This window comes from Salmo salar, chromosome ssa25, assembly GCF_905237065.1.
Source record: "Salmo salar chromosome ssa25, Ssal_v3.1, whole genome shotgun sequence".
NCBI lineage: Eukaryota > Metazoa > Chordata > Actinopteri > Salmoniformes > Salmonidae > Salmo > Salmo salar.
In genome coordinates, this window is record NC_059466.1 from 29,654,762 (window position 1) to 29,672,887 (window position 18,126).

At 43.6% G+C, this 18,126-nt stretch overlaps 1 protein-coding gene across 1 annotated transcript in view; it reads left to right on the forward strand.

Annotated features, from left to right (window-relative positions):
• Nucleotides 1-1,070: 1,070 nt before the first annotated feature.
• Nucleotides 1,071-18,126, forward strand: part of gtf2f2b (general transcription factor IIF, polypeptide 2b) — a 43,618-nt gene continuing 26,562 nt past the window's right edge. Inside the window, exons 1-4 of the mRNA XM_045707702.1 lie at nt 1,071-1,213; nt 1,360-1,433; nt 1,698-1,716; nt 1,979-2,123. Of these exons, the coding sequence (XP_045563658.1) occupies nt 1,148-1,213; nt 1,360-1,433; nt 1,698-1,716; nt 1,979-2,123 (304 nt within the window). The 5' untranslated portion in view covers nt 1,071-1,147. The remainder of the gene's footprint in view (nt 1,214-1,359; nt 1,434-1,697; nt 1,717-1,978; nt 2,124-18,126) is intronic.

The window sequence follows — 18,126 nt, forward strand, 5'->3', positions numbered from 1 at the left end:
TATTTAGGCCTACCTGTTTGCCGGCTTCGATTTGGTTTTTCAAGAGGAGGTTAAAGTCTTGCCCTCTACTTGTCTGCTCAGATAGAACAGGTTAAGCCTGATACAGAGGCTATTTCTTTCGGTCTATTGGCTCTGTATATTTGGTAAATCTACGTGTATATTCTGTACTATAAAGTGGGTTGTTCGAGACATGAATGTTGATTGGCTGACAGCTGTGGTATATCAGACCGTATACCACGGGTATGACCATTTTTACTGCTCTAATTACATTGGTAACCAGTTTGCAATAGCAGTAAGGCACCTCGGGGGGTTGTGGTACAAGGCCATTGCTAAGGGCTGTGTCCAGGCACTCCACGTTGCGTCGTGGCTAAGAACAGCCCTTAGACATTGTATTTTGGGCATATAGCACACCCCCTCAGGCCTTATTGCTTAATTAAATATAACCCGCTTTCAGCATTGGATCAGCAAGACCTGTAAATAAATCTACACTGAGCATGTCAACCTGCCTTGCCTTCTGCTGATTTCATGCCCTTACAATTGCCACAAGGTCCCTATTTTACAATTACATAGGCAAATCAAAATGTGTTGTAGACAAAATAATGAAAAGGGCTGTCTGGTAGCCTCAATAAATAGACGACAATGATTTGTAGTTGAACAAGTTGTTGCATGTATATGTATTTTTTTACTTGACTTGAGACCCGACTTGAAAACTTGTGACTGGACTCTTAGAATGCACGACTTGGACTTGACTTGAGTTTTGACCCGTTCTACTTGGGACTCGAATTGAGACTTGGATCTTGTCACTTGAGATTTGCGTGTGACTCGAATAATAGTGACTTGGTGCCACCTCTGATTTATACTGTATTTTTATAAAACATTTGTGAATTCCAGTGGGATCAAATATTATGGTCCACGTATAGTAACAACCTTATCAATAGGCTAATAAATAAAATTGACCAAATTCACCATAAAATCATTTCACACTTGCACAATGTTATTCAAATTGTATTATCCATCACGCTGTGTAGTGTGCTCTTCATTGATCGAAGTGAGGTTTCTCATGCGTTGTATTTCCTGTAACCTGTCTGTGACTCCACTGTTAGCAACTTCACGTGTAGTGAAGAACCTCATCAAAGGATCTGCCGCTATGTCTGAAAAAACGGAGGTTGATTTAACCGGAACTAAGCAAAACACCGGTGTATGGCTAGTAAAGGTATGTTGCCTAAAATCTAATTAAACGGTAAGTCATATCCATACACATATTGGTCACACTGACGGGTTTGTTAAGGAATAGCCTAGCATTTAGCTAGCTAAATTACCACCTCCGGTCTCTTTTTAACTTTTGTTTGACCTGATCAGGTTCCCAAGTACTTGGCCCAGCAGTGGGCCAAAGCATCCGGAAAAGGAGAAATTGGAAAGCTCAAGATTGTAAAGTAAACACTGACCATTAGCTATAACTCCACATTGTTCATTACTGAAAACATATTTCTGCTTTTCAGAGGGGTTCAACACTACCAGACATAGAAATGTTGACTTTTGCAGTGGACATCATGCTCAATTTTGTAGTTGGTGATGCTAGTTATAAATGGTCCGAAATTCAGTAACATGGTTCTTCAGGAATCAGCTGTCTAATGAGAATTAGTGTAGCCTATATTGTAGTTTCCTGAAAGTAAATGCATTTCCCCTCCCCCCCATAGGAAACAAGGAAAAACAGATGTAAGTATGTTACTTGTTGCCACAAGGTGTCACTGTAAACCCATACACTGTTCCTTGTCCTCAGTAATACCTCAAACTTCTGGAAGCGTTCTAGAAAACAGTAGCTGTATTATTAGAACATAATTTTCATTATTGGAAGTCATGTTTATAGATTCATAAACTATGATTAGTTGAATCAGAGGTTTTACTGCTTGGTTTGAACAAAAGCCTGCATCCATGCTGGTATGTTAGCGGATCCAAAGGTCTGTGGTGTTTCCTTTAGGTGTCGTTCACCCTGAATGAGGACCTAACCAGCCTGTCTGCCCTGGGGGAGAAGGCAGCGTCTGTACGAGCTCCCCGGGACCACCCATTCTCCATGCATAGTGTGGGGGGGCAGACCCTGGCTGTGTTCACTGAGACCTCTGCAGGTAACAGTCTACTGTACTGCCCTGCTCTAGTACTGGTAAAACACCATGGAGATATGTTTCATTTTCAGTTGACGGTATATGGTGCCTTTTGAGTTGGTGAATCATAAATATTCAAGAGATGAGACTCTTTGAGATTAATCAGATTAGATTTGGGTCGTCATGCTCAAGCAATGGAGAGATTCATCATCAAGACTTCTCATTTGACTTGTCTTAAAAGATATAGCTGAAATGTCGACAAACTATTTTATACTCTCCTGATTTTGCCTTGCTCTATTGTAGACAGAGTTATTACGATTACTCTAATGCACAGATTTTTTTTTAACCCTTTAAAATGTTATATAAAACTATTGCCATCAAATAGATATACCCAACTTTATTTTAAACAGCCTACTATAGAGACACAGGAGAGGAGTGCTTCTTTGGTTTATAGTTAATCCATGAGGTTCTCTTTGATCATTGGATGAAATAATATAGAACAAAAATAAATTGATTAAGATCACTTTGTTGGTCAAACCGAAATTTGACTTCCACTTTTAACCCCTCAAAGACACAGATCCAGGTTTTTGTAAAGGTGCAGGGGGCTGCCACACTGGGCTCCCAGTGGGCTGTTGTTGTGTGGGGTTTGCTCAAGGACACAACAACAGGTAGTGGTATATAGGATTTGATATCAGCAACCCTTCCGCCTGCCAACTCACTTCCCGTCAGACCCGGGATTGGAACTGGCAACCCTTCGGTTGCTGGCTCGCCTCTCTAATTGCTAGGCCACCCACTGCCCTCATGAGCCATATGCTTGTTGTGCACCGATGCGTTGCGACTACAACGGCCTTTATCAGCTGGATAGTAAACAATGTAGTGAAAAAATTTGAAAGCCTTTATTGTTTTCCGCTTATGCAAGAATAAAAAAAACGCACCAATGTGTCGCGGCTACAACGGCCTTCATCAGGGTGACAAAGAATAGTGGTGGAAAAACAGGTGTGTATATATACCAACTCACACCAAACTTTTGACTGGTACTGTATGTAAAAAGGCGCATTGCTACGTTTTGTAGAAGAAAAAAATAACATTAAAAGGTTCTACCCAATGACATCGTCAAAAGTTAAAACTTTTTTTATTTACTTTTTTTCCCCTTCTTAATCCTACCCTGTGATGTCACAGAGAAGCATTTTTTTAGGACTTTTCTTATCTTTTTAACCACCGATCATAGAAACACATCGTTTTCACATAGTGCCTTCAGAAAGTATTCAGACCCCTTACATTACACCCTTCTAAAATGTATTACATTTTTTTTAAATCCTCAGCAATCTACACAGAATACCCCATAATGACAAAACGAAAATGGGTTTTTAGAATTTTTTTGCAAATATATTAAACAGATACCTTATTTACATAAGTATTCAGACCCTTTGCTATGAGATTATAAATTGAGCTCAAGTGCATCCTGTTTCCATTGATCATCCTTGAGATGTTTCTACAACTTGATTGGCATCCACCTGTGGTAAATTCAATTGATTGGACATGATTTGGAAAGGCACCCACCTGCCTATATAAGGTCCCACAGTTGACTGTGCATGTCTGAGCAAAACCAAGCCAGGAGGTCAAAGGAATTGTCCGTAGAGCTCTGAGACAGAATTGTGTCAAGGCACAGATCTGGGGAAGAGTACCAAAACATTTCTGCATCATTGAAGGTCCCCAAGAACACAGAGGCCTCCATCATTCTAAATGGAAGAAGTTTGGAACCACCAAGACTCTTCCTAGAGCTGGCCAAACTGAGCCTTCAGGGGAGAAGGGCCTTGGTCAGGGAGGTGACCAAGAACCCGATGGTCCCTCTGGCAGAGCTCTAGATTTCCTCTGTGGAGATGGGAGAACCTTCCAGAAGGACAACCATCTCTGCAGCGCTCCATCTATCATGTCTTTATGGTAGAGTGGCCAGACACAAGCCACTCCTCAATAAAAGGAAGATGACAGCCCACTTTCATTTTGCCAAAAGGCACCTAAAGACTCTCCAGACCATACGAAACAGTATTCTCTGGTCTGATGAAACCAAGATTGAACTCTTTTGTCTGAATGCCAAGCGTCATGTCTGGAGGAAACCTGCCACCATCCCTACTGTAAAGTATGGTGGTGGAAGCATCATGCTGCGGGGGTGTTTTTCAGCGTCAGGGACTGGGAGATTAGTCAGGATCGAGGCAAAGATGAACGGAGCAAAGTACAGAGAGATCCATGATGAAAACCTGCTCCAGAGTGCTCAGGACCTCAGACTGGGACGAAGGTTCAACTTCCAACAGGACAACGACCCTAAGCACACAGCCAAGACAATGCAGGAGTAGCTTCGGGACAAGTCTCTGAATGTCCTTGAGTGGCCCAGCCAGAGACCGGACCTGAACCCGATCAAACATCTCTGTAGAGACCTGAAAATAGCTGTGCAGCGATGCTCCCATCCAACCTGACAGAGCTTGAGAGGATCTGCAGAGAAGAATGGGAGAAACACCCAAGTACAGATGTGCCAAGCTTGTAGTGTCATACCCAAGAAGATTCTGCTGTAATCGCTGCCAAAGGTGCTTCAACAAAGTACTGAGTAACGGGTCTGAATACTTATGTAAATGTGATACTTAAAAATAAATAAAAAAAATACATAAATGTATAACCAGTTTTTGCTTGTCATTATGGGGTATTGTGTGTAGATTGATAAAGAAAAAAAAAAACTATTTAATCAACTTTAGAATAAGGCTGTAACGTAACAAAATGTGGAGTAAATCAATTGATCTGAATACTTTCCAAAGGCACTGTATGTAGACACTGGTATGATTCTAGAGACAATGAATATGAGGTTGGAAAGTGGAGGAATTGCCCTTTAACCCTGGCCACCTCCTGGCTGTGTTGGGTCACAAAGTAGATTTGCTTGGGTTTTTTAGGCCTGTGGGTGTGTTTTGAGAAGACTTTCTCTTTCCAGAGATTTTGCTTTGGTGAGAGACTGGTTTAGCATTCTTGGTTGTATCCCCGTTGCTGAGACCTGGAATACATTTTCACAGCTTTTTCCTCAAAATCCTCCTTCCTGTCACAAATACGGCGTGGCGGGGTGAAAACTGTCCACACTGAGGATATTGCGGCCCGTACGTTTCCTGTAAATGGTGATGTGGAGTGAGCCATTCTGAGTTAAGATTTTCAAATCCAGAAAGTTAATTTGCGTTTGACTGTATTCTAAACTCACCTTCAAATTCTCATTGAGGGAATTGACAGATTTGAATTCTAACAATTCATTTTCTAATCTAGAGAGCGCTAAAAGGATGTCATCAATGTATCTGCCATACCATACCATACAATTAAAAAAAGGGTTAGGGATGGATCAATATTTACGGAATGGTTACCTGTAGGAAATGGGGGAGGGTCATGCTTTTTCAATTTCAGTCAAGGGAGGGTTTATTTTTTTATCTAGTCCAGCGGAGGGTCATGTAATTGAAATGTTTAATATTTGTCAGTGTTTTAGAAATAGTTGCTTATTTGGCTTTTTATCGATGTGTGCCCGATGCCGCACCTCATCTGTGATTCTCTGCTGGGCGCGCAATATCAAGTGCGCCTATTGGCTATTTAGTGTGGTCTCAATCAAATGATCCATAGGCAATAGCCTACGAAGTGCATGCTCAGAGAAGCATAGATCAAAGTTATATTTCTAAGAGAGCTGCTGGAATGGTGTCAATAAAACTAGGCTGCATTACACACTGCAATGGATATTCCAAACCTGAGCCCCGTCTTGCTTTGCTCTTGTTGATCAAACTTTTGTATGTGCTGCCTAATCAATGGCTGTGCTCATGGTGCTGAAAGTAGGCAAATTCGAGTAGGCATAATTAATTTCAACAGTCTTTATTTTAATTAGACTTTACTAACAACAAGAGGGCTTTGTGTTAGAGCCTGTTTCTTCCTATTTAAGAAATGAGATAGGCCTACCTGTTTTACAGACTAAATTAGGCTATAGGCTACTATATCCATAGGTCTGTTGGTCAACTCCTCCACCCACCATGCACTTTTTAAATAGCCTACCTCCATGTCAGTGAAGGGCTGTTAAGTTAAAACCAAGACTCAAACTGAGGGGGTATGCAAGGGTATGCCATAGGCCTGCCTTTTCTGAAAGAAAATGGCAAAAAGCACAGGCCTACCACTTGTTAGCTTAAGATTTTGACGAAATCTGTCACTATCAATTGATTAAACTATTCACTTTTTGTACAGTGGATGTTTAAACCCAGACAGCTTTACGGGGATTACTTGTGACCTTCTCTCGTTGGGTTAAGCCACGGAAGAAGAGTAGCCAGCAGTTAAAGTTTACAGTGTTCTGCGTTGGTAGGCCTACTCTGTCTGTAGGCCTACTCTGTCTGGGGTGGAAAGGTAGGCCTACTCTGTCTGGGGTGGAAAGGTAGGCCTACTCTGTCTGGGGTGGAAAGGTAGGCCTACTCTGTCTGGGGTGGAAAGGTAGGCCTACTCTGTCTGGGGTGGAAAGGTAGGCCTACTCTGTCTGGGGTGGAAAGGTAGGCCTACTCTGTCTGGGGTGGAAAGGTAGACCTACTCTGTCTGGGGTGGAAAGGTAGACCTACTCTGTCTGGGGTGGAAAGGTAGACCTACTCTGTCTGGGGTGGAAAGGTAGGCCTACTCTGTCTGGGGTGGAAAGGTAGGCCTACTCTGTCTGGGGTGGAAAGGTAGGCCTACTCTGTCTGGGGTGGAAAGGTAGGCCTACTCTGTCTGGGGTGGAAAGGTAGGCCTACTCTGTCTGGGGTGGAAAGGTAGGCCTACTCTGTCTGGGGTGGAAAGGTAGACCTACTCTGTCTGGGGTGGAAAGGTAGGCCTACTCTGTCTGGGGTGGAAAGGTAGACCTACTCTGTCTGGGGTGGAAAGGTAGGCCTACTCTGTCTGGGGTGGAAAGGTAGGCCTACTCTGTCTGGGGTGGAAAGGTAGACCTACTCTGTCTGGGGTGGAAAGGTAGGCCTACTCTGTCTGGGGTGGAAAGGTAGACCTACTCTGTCTGGGGTGGAAAGGTAGACCTACTCTGTCTGGGGTGGAAAGGTAGACCTACTCTGTCTGGGGTGGAAAGGTAGGCCTACTCTGTCTGGGGTGGAAAGGTAGGCCTACTCTGTCTGGGGTGGAAAGGTAGGCCTACTCTGTCTGGGGTGGAAAGGTAGACCTACTCTGTCTGGGGTGGAAAGGTAGGCCTAACTTTTGAAAGTGCCATGTTCAGATTCCTAATGACATCTCCGATTTAAATTATTTGCAAACAGGGACAGTTTCGTGAGCAAACAAGACAAATTGATTTGGCATTGGAGAAATATGATCAAATTCTTGGCCTGTAATTTCAGTAATTTGTGAGATACTAAAAAATATTCTGCTAAATCTACATAAAATGACGTAGAATTGCTTGACATTTTTATAGAAGGCAATATTTTTCCTCAGACCTGCAAATAGGATGATAGATTCATGCAATGCTTTTACTATAAAGGAGATCTCTCCAACCCTACTCTTGTCCACAGTGGTCTGCAATTCCACAACCTTCTGACCCGCAGCCCTGTGTGCTATCAAAATTCCTGTGTTGCCATGTAATGCTTACAGGACGAAGAACAGTTTCTGAAACTGCATACCTAAGGCTCAGGTCTGTGCAAGAAGTGAGCTTAAACGGTAGACATGTTCTCTGCTATCTACTTTGTTTTAATTATTATTTTAGGTACATGGGAGGTTCACTTGTTTTTTTTAAACGTTCAGGGAGGGTTTAGGTAAAATGTACTTTTTCATTTCAGAGAAGTCCGATTTTCTCCATGTAACCCTTGTATTATAAATAATGTTCACTCTCTTAGCAGAACAGAGAATAAACTTCTCTTCCCAAAGTCCCCATAATAAGTTTGGGTAGTTCAAAGCAAGCCCTCATAGCAGTCTCCTTCTCTTGTTTAGTTCCACTCTGTTAATTGAAGAAAGTCAGCAGGGAGCGTATTTTCCTCTGGCCTATGTTTGAGATAATGCTTTGAAGCCTCCAGACCTTCATTGTGTACAATATTGGTGTAAAGGGATTCAACATCCATCGTTACCAAGTAGGAAGATCCAACATCTTTGAGCTCAGATAGCTTGTTAAGAGTATGAGTGGTATCTTGAAGGAAAGAGGGAAGTTTGGCACAAAAGGCTTAATGTAGAAATCAATGTACTTGGAGGCAGGCTCTGATGTAGTTTCATTGTTGCTGATGGGCCTTCCAGGAGGTTTATGAGGATCCTTGTGGACTTTTGGTAACATGTAGCAGCACGTTAACCTAGGGTGGGCAGGGACTTTTTCCACATTTTGTTACGTTAGCCTTATTCTAAAATGGATTAAATAGTTTTTCCCCTCATCAATCTACACACAATACTCCATAGTGTCTAAGCAACTTATTTTTTTCTTAATTTTAGCAAATCTATAAAAAAAAATGTTTTTTAAAATGAAATCACATTTACATAAGTATTCAGACCCTTTACCCTGTACTTTGTTGAATCACCTTTGCCAGCGATTTACAGCCTGGAGTCTTCTTGGGTATGATGCTACATAGAGATGTTCGATCGGGTTCAAGTCTGGACTCTGGCTGGGCCACTCAAGGACATTCAGAGACTTATCCCGAAGCCACTTCTGCGTTTGTCTTGGCTGTGTGCTTAGGGTCGTTGTCCTGTTGGAAGGTAAACCTTCGTCCCAGTCTGAGGTCCTGAGCACTCTGGAGCAGGTTTCATCATGGATCTCTCTGTACTTTGATCTGTTCATCTTTCCCTCGATCCTGACTAGTCTTCCAGTCCCCGCTGCTGAAAAACATCCCCACAGCATGATGCTGACACTACCATGCTTCACCATAGGGATGGTGCCAGGTTTCCTCCAAATGTGACGCTTGGCATTCAGGCCAAAGAGTTCAATATTGGTTTCATCAGATCAGAGAATCTTGTTTCTCATGGTCAGAGTCCTTTTAGGTGCCTTTTAGGTGCCTGAATACTTACGTAAATAAGGTATTTCAGTTTTTTTATTGATAATACATTTTGCAAAGAATTCTAAAAACCTGTTTTCACTTTGTCATTATGGGTTAATGTGTGTAGCTTGAGCAAAATACATTTTGAATAGGGCTGTAACAAAATGTGGAAAAAGGGAAGGGGTCTGAATACTTTCAGAATGCATTGTATCACTAAACTCTTGTTTCATATTCTCCAAAGGGCTAGAAGACAAAGGCAGGTAATAGCCAATATTGTTGTACTGTCTATAGCCTTCCTGCTCATACAGTATTTGTCCCTCTCTTATACAATAACAGACCCTCCTTTGTCAGTACTGTGATTCTCAGAAAGCCATTTAATGGTTGAATTTTTTATTTGGTGAGATTACCTCTCTACACCTTTATTCTTGTTCACAAATCTACACCGTGAGACACGATATAACGGCATTTAAAGGGATACTTTTGGATTTTGTCAATGAGGCCTTTTTTCTACCAGAGTCAAGCAGATACAACTTTTATGTCTCTGTATGCTTGGCAAATTAAAATAGAGTTCTTACGTCTCAAAATACAGTTCTGTCAACGTCCTGTTTCAATTTGTTCTCAAAGGGGAGTTTTTTTCCCCCACAGAATCAATATGGGCAATTTCTGATTTGATCACCTCTGTCTTTGTTTAAGGAATCGATATCTTCGTTTAGCCTACTGTGGCACTTAACGCCGTCTCATGTGCATACACAGTATCAGCACACACACCCATGTATTAATGATCTATTGGATGATTCTCAAAAAACACAGAGAGGGCACATCCACAGGTCGATATAAGATGGCGCCGGTGTTCCTAACCAATTGTGTTTTTTTGTTTGTTTCTTTGCGTTGTTTGTAACTTCTGTGTGTACTTATTTTGTACATAATGTTGCTGCTGCTGTCTCTTATGACTGAAAATAACTTCTGGACATCAGAACAGTGATTACTCACCACGAACTGGAAGAATCCTTTTTTTCCTTTAACGGGTCCGACGAGCCCGACGTGAATACTGCTTTCCCGGGAACAGGCCCAGATCCCCCTCATTTGCGTGAAGAGAAGGTGGAGAAAAAGGGGCCGGAGGTCGAGCTGCCTTCTGAGAATTTGTTGGCGATCAAATCAAATCACATTTATTTTTATATAGCCCTTCGTACATCAGCTGATATCTCAAAGTGCTGTACAGAAACCCAGCCTAAAACCCCAAACAGCAAGCAAAGCATGTGAAAGAAGCATGGTGGCTAGGAAAAACTCCCTAGGAAAAACTCCCTAGAAAGGCCAAAAACCTAGGAAGAAACCTAGAGAGGAACCAGGCTATGAGGGGTGGCCAGTCCTCTTCTGGCTGTGCAGGGTGGATATTATAACAGAACATGGTCAAGATGTTAAAATGTTAAAATGTTCATAAATGACCAGCATGGTCAAATAATAATAATCATAGTAGTTGTCGAGGGTGCAACAAGCACGTCCGGTGAACAGGTCAGGGTTCCATAGCCGCAGGCAGAACAGTTGAAACTGGAGCAGCAGCACGGCCAGGTGGACTGGGGACAGCAAGGAGTCATCATACCAGGTAGTCCAGAGGCATGGTCCTAGGGCTCAGGTCCTCCGAGAGAAAGACAGAAAGAGAGAATTAGAGAGAGCATATTTAAATTCACACAGGACACCGGATAAGACGAGAAATACTCCAGATGTAACAGACTGACCCTAGCCCCCCGACACATAAACTACTGCAGCATAAATACTGGAGGCTGAGACAGGAGGGATCAGAAGACACTGTGGCCCCATCCGATGATACCCCGGACAGGGCCAAACAGGCAGGATATAACCCCACCCACTTTGCCAAAGCACAGCCCCCACACCACTAGAGGGATGTCTCCAACCACCAACTTACCGTCCTAAGACAAGGCCGAGTATAGCCCACAACGATCTCCGCCATGGCACAACCCAAGGGGGGGGCGCCAACCCAGACAGGAAGACCACGTCAGTGACTCAACCCACTCAAGTGACGCACCCCTCCCATGGACGGCATGGAAGAACACCAGTAAGCCAGTGACTCAGCCCCTGTAAAAGGGTTAGAGGCAGAGAATCCCAGTGGAAAGAGGGGAACCGGCAAGGCAGAGACAGCAAGGGCGGTTCGTTGCTCCAGCCTTTCCGTTCACCTTCACACTCCTGGGCCAGACTATACTTAATCATAGGACCTACTGAAGAGATAAGTCTTCAGTAAAGACTTAAAGGTTGAGACTGAGTCTGCGTCTCTCACATTGGTAGGCAGACCATTCCATAAAAATTTAGCTCTATAGGAGAAAGCCCTACCTCCAGCTGTTTGCTTAGAAATTCTAGGGACAATTAGGAGGCCTGCGTCTTGTGACCGTAGCGTACGTGTAGGTATGTACGGCAGGACCAAATCGGAAAGATAGGTAGGAGCAAGCCCATGTAATGCTTTGTAGGATAGCAGTAAAACCTTGAAATCAGCCCTTGCCTTAACAGGAAGCCAGTGTAGGGAGGCTAGCACTGGAGTAATATGATCAAATTTTTTGGTTCTAGTCAGGATTCTAGCAGCCGTATTTAGCACTAACTGAAGTTTATTTAGTGCTTTATCCGGGTAGCCGGAAAGTAGAGCATTGCAGTAGTCCAGCCTAGAAGTAACAAAAGCATGGATTAATTTTTCTGCGTCATTTTTGGACAGAAAGTTTCTGATTTTTGCAATGTTACGTAGATGGAAAAAAGCTGTCCTTGAAACAGTCTTAATATGTTCTTCAAAAGAGAGATCAGGGTCCAGAGTAACGCCGAGGTCCTTCACAGTTTTATTTGAGACGACTGTACAACCATCCAGATTAATTGTCAGATTCAACAGAAGATCTCTTTGTTTCTTGGGACCTAGAACAAGCATCTCTGTTTTGTCCGAGTTTAAAAGTAGAAAGTTTGCAGCCATCCACTTCTTTATGTCTGAAACACAGGCTTCTAGCGAGGGCAATTTTGGGGCTTCACCATGTTTCATTGAAATGTACAGCTGTGTGTCGTCCGCATAGCAGTGAAATTTAACATTATGTTTTCGAATGACATCCCCAAGAGGTAAAATATATAGTGAAAACAATAGTGGTCCTAAAACGGAACCTTGAGGAACACCGAAATTTACAATTGATTTGTCAGAGGACAAACCATTCACAGAGACAAACTGATATCTTTCTGACAGATAAGATCTAAACCAGGCCAGAACTTGTCCATGTAGACCAATTTGGGTTTCCAATCTCTCCAAAAGAATGTGGTGATCGATGGTATCAAAAGCGGCACTAAGATCTAGGAGCACGAGGACAGATGCAGAGCCTCGGTCTGACGTCATTAAAAGGTAATTTTCCACCTTCACAAGTGCAGTCTCAGTGCTATGATGGGGTCTAAAACCAGACTGAAGCGTTTCGTATACATTGTTTGTCTTCAGGAAGGCAGTGAGTTGCTGTGCAACAGCTTTTTCTAAAATTTTTGAGAGGAATGGAAGATACGATATAGGCCGATTAGTTTTTTATAATTTCTGGATCAAGATTCGGCTTTTTCAAGAGAGCCTTTATTACTGCCACTTTTAGTGAGCTTGGTACACATCCGGTGGATAGAGAGCCGTTTATTATGTTCAACATAGGAGGGCCAAGCACAGGAAGCAGCTCTTTCAGTAGTTTAGTTGGAATGGGGTCCAGTATGCAGCTTGAGGGTTTGGAGGCCATGATTATTTTCATCATTGTGTCAAGAGATATAGTACTAAAACACTTTAGTATCTCCCTTGATCCTAGGTTCTGGCAGAGTTGTGTAGACTCAGGACAATGGAGCTTTGGAGGAATACCCAGATTTAAAGAGGAGTCTGTAATTTGCTTTCTAATGATCATGATCTTTTCCTCAAAGAAGTTCATAAATTTATTACTGCTGAAGTGAAAGCCATCCTCCATTTGCGAAGGCTGCTTTTTAGTTAGCTTTGCGACAGTATCAAAAAGAAATTTCGGATTGTTCTTATTTTCCTCAATTAAGTTGTAAAAATAGGATGATCGAGCAGCAGTGAGGGCTCTTCGATACTGCACGGTACTGTCTTTCCAAGCTAGTCGGAAGACTTCCAGTTTGGTGTGGCGCCATTTCCGTTCCAATTTTCTGGAAGCTTGCTTCAGAGCTCGTGTATTTTCTGTATACCAGGGAGCTAGTTTCTTATGACAGATATTTTTTAGTTTTTAGGGGTGCAACTGCATCTAGGGTATTGTGCAAGGTTAAATTGAGTTCCTCGGTTAGGTGGTTAACTGATTTTTGTCCTCTGACGTCCTTGGGTAGGCAGAGGCAGTCTGGAAGGGCATCAAGGAATCTTTGGGTTGTCTGAGAATTTATAGCACGACTTTTAATGCTCCTTGGTTGGGGTCTGAGCAGATTATTTGTTGCAATTGCAAACGTAATAAAATGGTGGTCCGATAGTCCAGGATTATGAGGAAAAACATTAAGATCCACAACATTTATTCCATGGGACAAAACTAGGTCCAGAGTATGACTGTGGCAGTGAGTAGGTCCAGAGACATGTTGGACAAAACCCACTGAGTCGATGATGGCTCCGAAAGCCTTTTGGAGTGGGTCTGTGGACTTTTCCATGTGAATGTTAAAGTCACCAAAAATTAGAATATTATCTGCTATGACTACAAGATCCGATAGGAATTCAGGGAACTCAGTGAGGAACACTGCATATGGCCCAGGAGGCCTGTAAACTGTAGCTATAAAAAGTGATAAACCCCCAATTGCCTTCCGTTCTGCTAGCAAACGTGCAATCTTAAGAAAAGAAAATCGATGACCTACGCGGAAGATTAAACTACCAACGGGACAATAAAAACTGTAATATCTTGTTTCATGAAGTCGTGGCTGAACGAAGACATCAACATACAGCTGGCTGGTTATACGCTGTATCGGCAGGATAGAACAGCGGCATCTGGTAAGACTTGGGGCGGCGGACTATGTATTTTTGTAAATAACAGCTGGTGCATGATATCTAAGGAAGTCTTGAGGTTTTGCTTGCCTGAGGTAGATTATCTCATGATAAGCTGTAGACCATACTATCTACCTAGAGAGTTTTCATCTGTATTTTTCGTAGCTGTCTACATACCACCACAGACCGATGCTGGCACTAAGACCGCACTCAATGAGCTGTATTCCGCCATAAGCAAACAGGAAAACACTCACCCAGGGGCTGCGCTCCTAGTGGCTGGGGATTTTAATGCAGGGAAACTTAAATCCGCCATACCAAATTTCTATCAGCATGTTAAATGTTCAACCAGAGGGAAATTAAACTCTAGACCACCTTTACTCCACACACAGAGACGCATACAAAGCTCTCCCTCACCCTCCATTTGGCAAATCTGACCGTAATTCTATCCTCCTGCTTACAAGCAAAAATGAAAGCAGGAAGCACCAGTGACTCAGTCAACAAAAAAGTAGTCAAATGAAGCAGATGCTAAACTACAGGACAGTTTTTCTAGCACAGACTGGAATATGTTCCAGGATTCTTCCAATGGCATTGAGGAGCACACCACACCAGTCACTGGCTTCATCAATAAGTGCATCGATGACGTAGTCCCCACAGTGACCGTACGTACATACCCCAACCAGAAGCCATGGATTACATGCAACATCTGCACTGAGCTAAAGGCTAGAGCTGCCACTTTCAAGGAGCGGGACTCTCACCCGGAAGCTTATAAGAAATCCCGCTATTCCCTCTGATGAACCATCAAACAGGCAAAGTGTCAATATAGGACTAAGATCGAATCGTACTACACCGGCTCTGACGCTCGTCGGATGTGGCAGGGCTTGCAAACCATTACAGACTACATAGGGAAGCACAGCCGACGAGCGTCAGAGCCGGTGACACGAGCCTACCAGACGAGCTAAACTACTTCTGTGCTCGATTCGAGGCAAATAGCACTGAAACATGCAAGAAAGCACCAGCTGTTCCAGAAGACTGTGTGATCATGCTCTCCGCAGCCGATGCGAGTAAGACCTTCAAACAATTAAACATTCACAAAGACTGCAGGGTCAGACGGATTACCAGGACGTGTACTGCGAGCATGCGCTGACCAACTGGCAAGTGTCATCACTGACATTTTAAACCTCTCCCTGTCCAAGTCTGTAATACCAACATGTTTTAAGCAGACCACCATAGTCTTTGTGCCCAAGAACACTAAGGTAACCTGCCTAAATGACTATCGACCTGTAGCACTCACATCTGTAGCCATGAAGTGCTTTGAAAGGCTGGTCATGGCTCACATCAACGCCATTATCCCAGAAACCCTAGACCCACTCCAATTTGCATACCGCCCTAACAGATCCACAGATGATGCAATCTCTATTGCACTCCATACTGCCCTTTCCTACCTGGACAAAAGGAACACCTATGTGAGAATGCTATTCATTGACTACAGCTCAGCGTTGGACACAATAGTGCCCTCAAAGCTCATCAATAAGCTAAGGACCCTGCCCTCAAAGCTCATCAATAAGCTAAGGACCCTGGGACTAAACACCTCCCTCTGCAACTGGATCCTGGACTTCCTGACGGGCCGCCCCCAGGTGGTAAGGGAAGGTAACAACACATCCGCCACGCTGATACTCAACACAGGGGCCCCTCAGGGGTGCGTGCTCAGTCCCCTCCTGTACTCCCTGTTCACGCATGACTGTACGGCCAGGCACAACTACAACACCATCATTAAGTTTGCCGATGACACAACAGTGGTAGGCCTGATCACCGACAACGACGAGACAGCCTATAGGGAGGGCGTCAGAGACCTGGCCGTGTGGTGCCAGGACAACAACCTCTCCCTCAACGTGATCAAGACAAAAGAGATGATTGTGGACTACAGGAAAAAGAGGACCGAGTACACCGCCATTCTCATCGACGAGGCTGTAGTGGAGCAGGTTCAGCGCTTCAAGTTCCTTGGTGTCCACATCCCCATTAAAGTAACATGGTCCAAGCACACCAAGACAGTCGTGAAGAGGGCACAAAAAAACCTATTCCCCCCTCAGGAGACTGAAAAGATTTGGCATGGGTCCTCAGATCCTCAAAAGGTTCTACAGCTGCACCATCGAGAGCATCCTGACTGGCTGCATCACTTCCTGGTACGGCAACTGCTCGGCCTCCGACCTCAAGGCACTACACAGGGTAGTGCGTATGGCCCAGTACATCACTGGGGCCAAGCAACCTGCCATCCAGGACCTCTATACCATGTGGTGTCAGAAGGCCGTAAAATTGTCTGACTCCAGCCACCCTAGTCATAGACTGTTCTCTCTGCTACCGCATGGCAAGCAGTACCGGAGCGCCAAGTCTAGGTCCAAGAGGCTTCTAAACAGCTTCTACCCCCAAGCCATAAGACTCCTGAACATCTAATCAAATGACTACCCAGACTATTTGCATTGCCACCCCTCTTTACACCGCTGCTACTCTCTGTTGTTGTTGTCATCTATGCATAGTCACTTCAATAACTCTACCTACATGTACATAGTACCTCAACTAACCGGTGCCCCCGCACATTGACTCTGTACCGGTACCCCCCTGTATATAGTCTTGCTATTGTTGTTTAACTGCTGCTCTTTAATTACTTGTTACTTTTATCTCTTATTCTTGTCTGTATTTTTTGAAACTGCATTGTTGGTTGGTTGCTCTTAAGTAAGCATTTCACTGTGTCTACACCTGTTGTATTCGGCGCATGTGACTAATACAATTTGATTTGAAAAAGTGAAGGGGTCTGAATATTTTACGAATTCCCTGTATATGCTAAAGGGTATGTGTGCATTCCATCGAGGGCATAGTGGAACAGTAGGCAGGCAGTTATTCAGTCAGCTGACTGTCTGTGTGTGAACATTTCCTGCTGATTATTCCTGGCAACACGTGCCTCCTTTGTGAGAGAGCAGAGCAAAAGGTGACAACGTCTCTCTGAGAAACAATGACTTTTCCTGCCTGAACAATACGCTGCTGCCACTTCTGGCTGGATGGTGTCCATCTAGCTTTCACACCAACCTCGGCACATCCACCCAGCTTCTCACCCCATCAGACACTGCATATTTGTTATATTCCAGCAACAGCCCTTGCTTGATGAATTGAATGTCTTCTATCTAGAGTTGAGCCTGAGAGTAGAGACATGTCCAGTAGGAGAGGGCAGGGTAACTGTCTGCCATCCCTCCCACTCTGGACTTGGCTTCTCCTCTCATTACAGACAAGGACAGAACAGACAGAGAGACAGGAGCTCAGTTCTCTGCCTGGCAAAACTCACATGACAGCTCCAGTAGAGAGACTGGAGAGAGAGAACTGAGCAGGTCTGAGGGGGTTTGGCTCTCTTTGATCTTTGTAGTTAATATAAATGTGTTGACTGCAGAACTTCTGGTGAATGGAGCTAGATAAGACCTATTTCTAGTATACTGTAGGCTACTGTACACAACAGGCACGGTGATGAATCCGGTCCAAAATGAATACATTAAACTTTGGGCTTGAAATGGTATCACTTTATCAGGGATTTTTCACCTAAAGAAAAGCTAGACAGTCAGGGAGAATAGAAAAATCACAAAACAATACATTTAGCAGTGTTCATTTTGTTATTTTGTTTGAGCAAAAGAACACCGCATTATCCAAGGAAAAAATGCATAGAATTGCAGGAAACTAACTTTAAAACTGCCACATTTCCTCAGCTACATGGCAACATGTATAGAATTGTAGGAAATTTGCTTTAAAACTTCTAAATAAAATCTCATCTCCATGGAGAAAGGTGTATAATTGCAGGAAATTAGCTTAAGATTTCTCTATAGTGCCAAGATGGCTGCCTCTAAAATGTAACCTCTCTGATGGCCCGAACGTGCTCACTGCCTCGGATTCAGACTGCTACATTTCTTATAAGGTGCGTCTGATCCTACGAGAGAGAGAGGCAGCGAAGACAGACAGACCGACAAAGAACATGACAGCGGGGAATTTTTCTCAAAGCAATTAGATGCACTCAGGAGACAGCCTGGATTTGTGTACTGTATATCAGCAT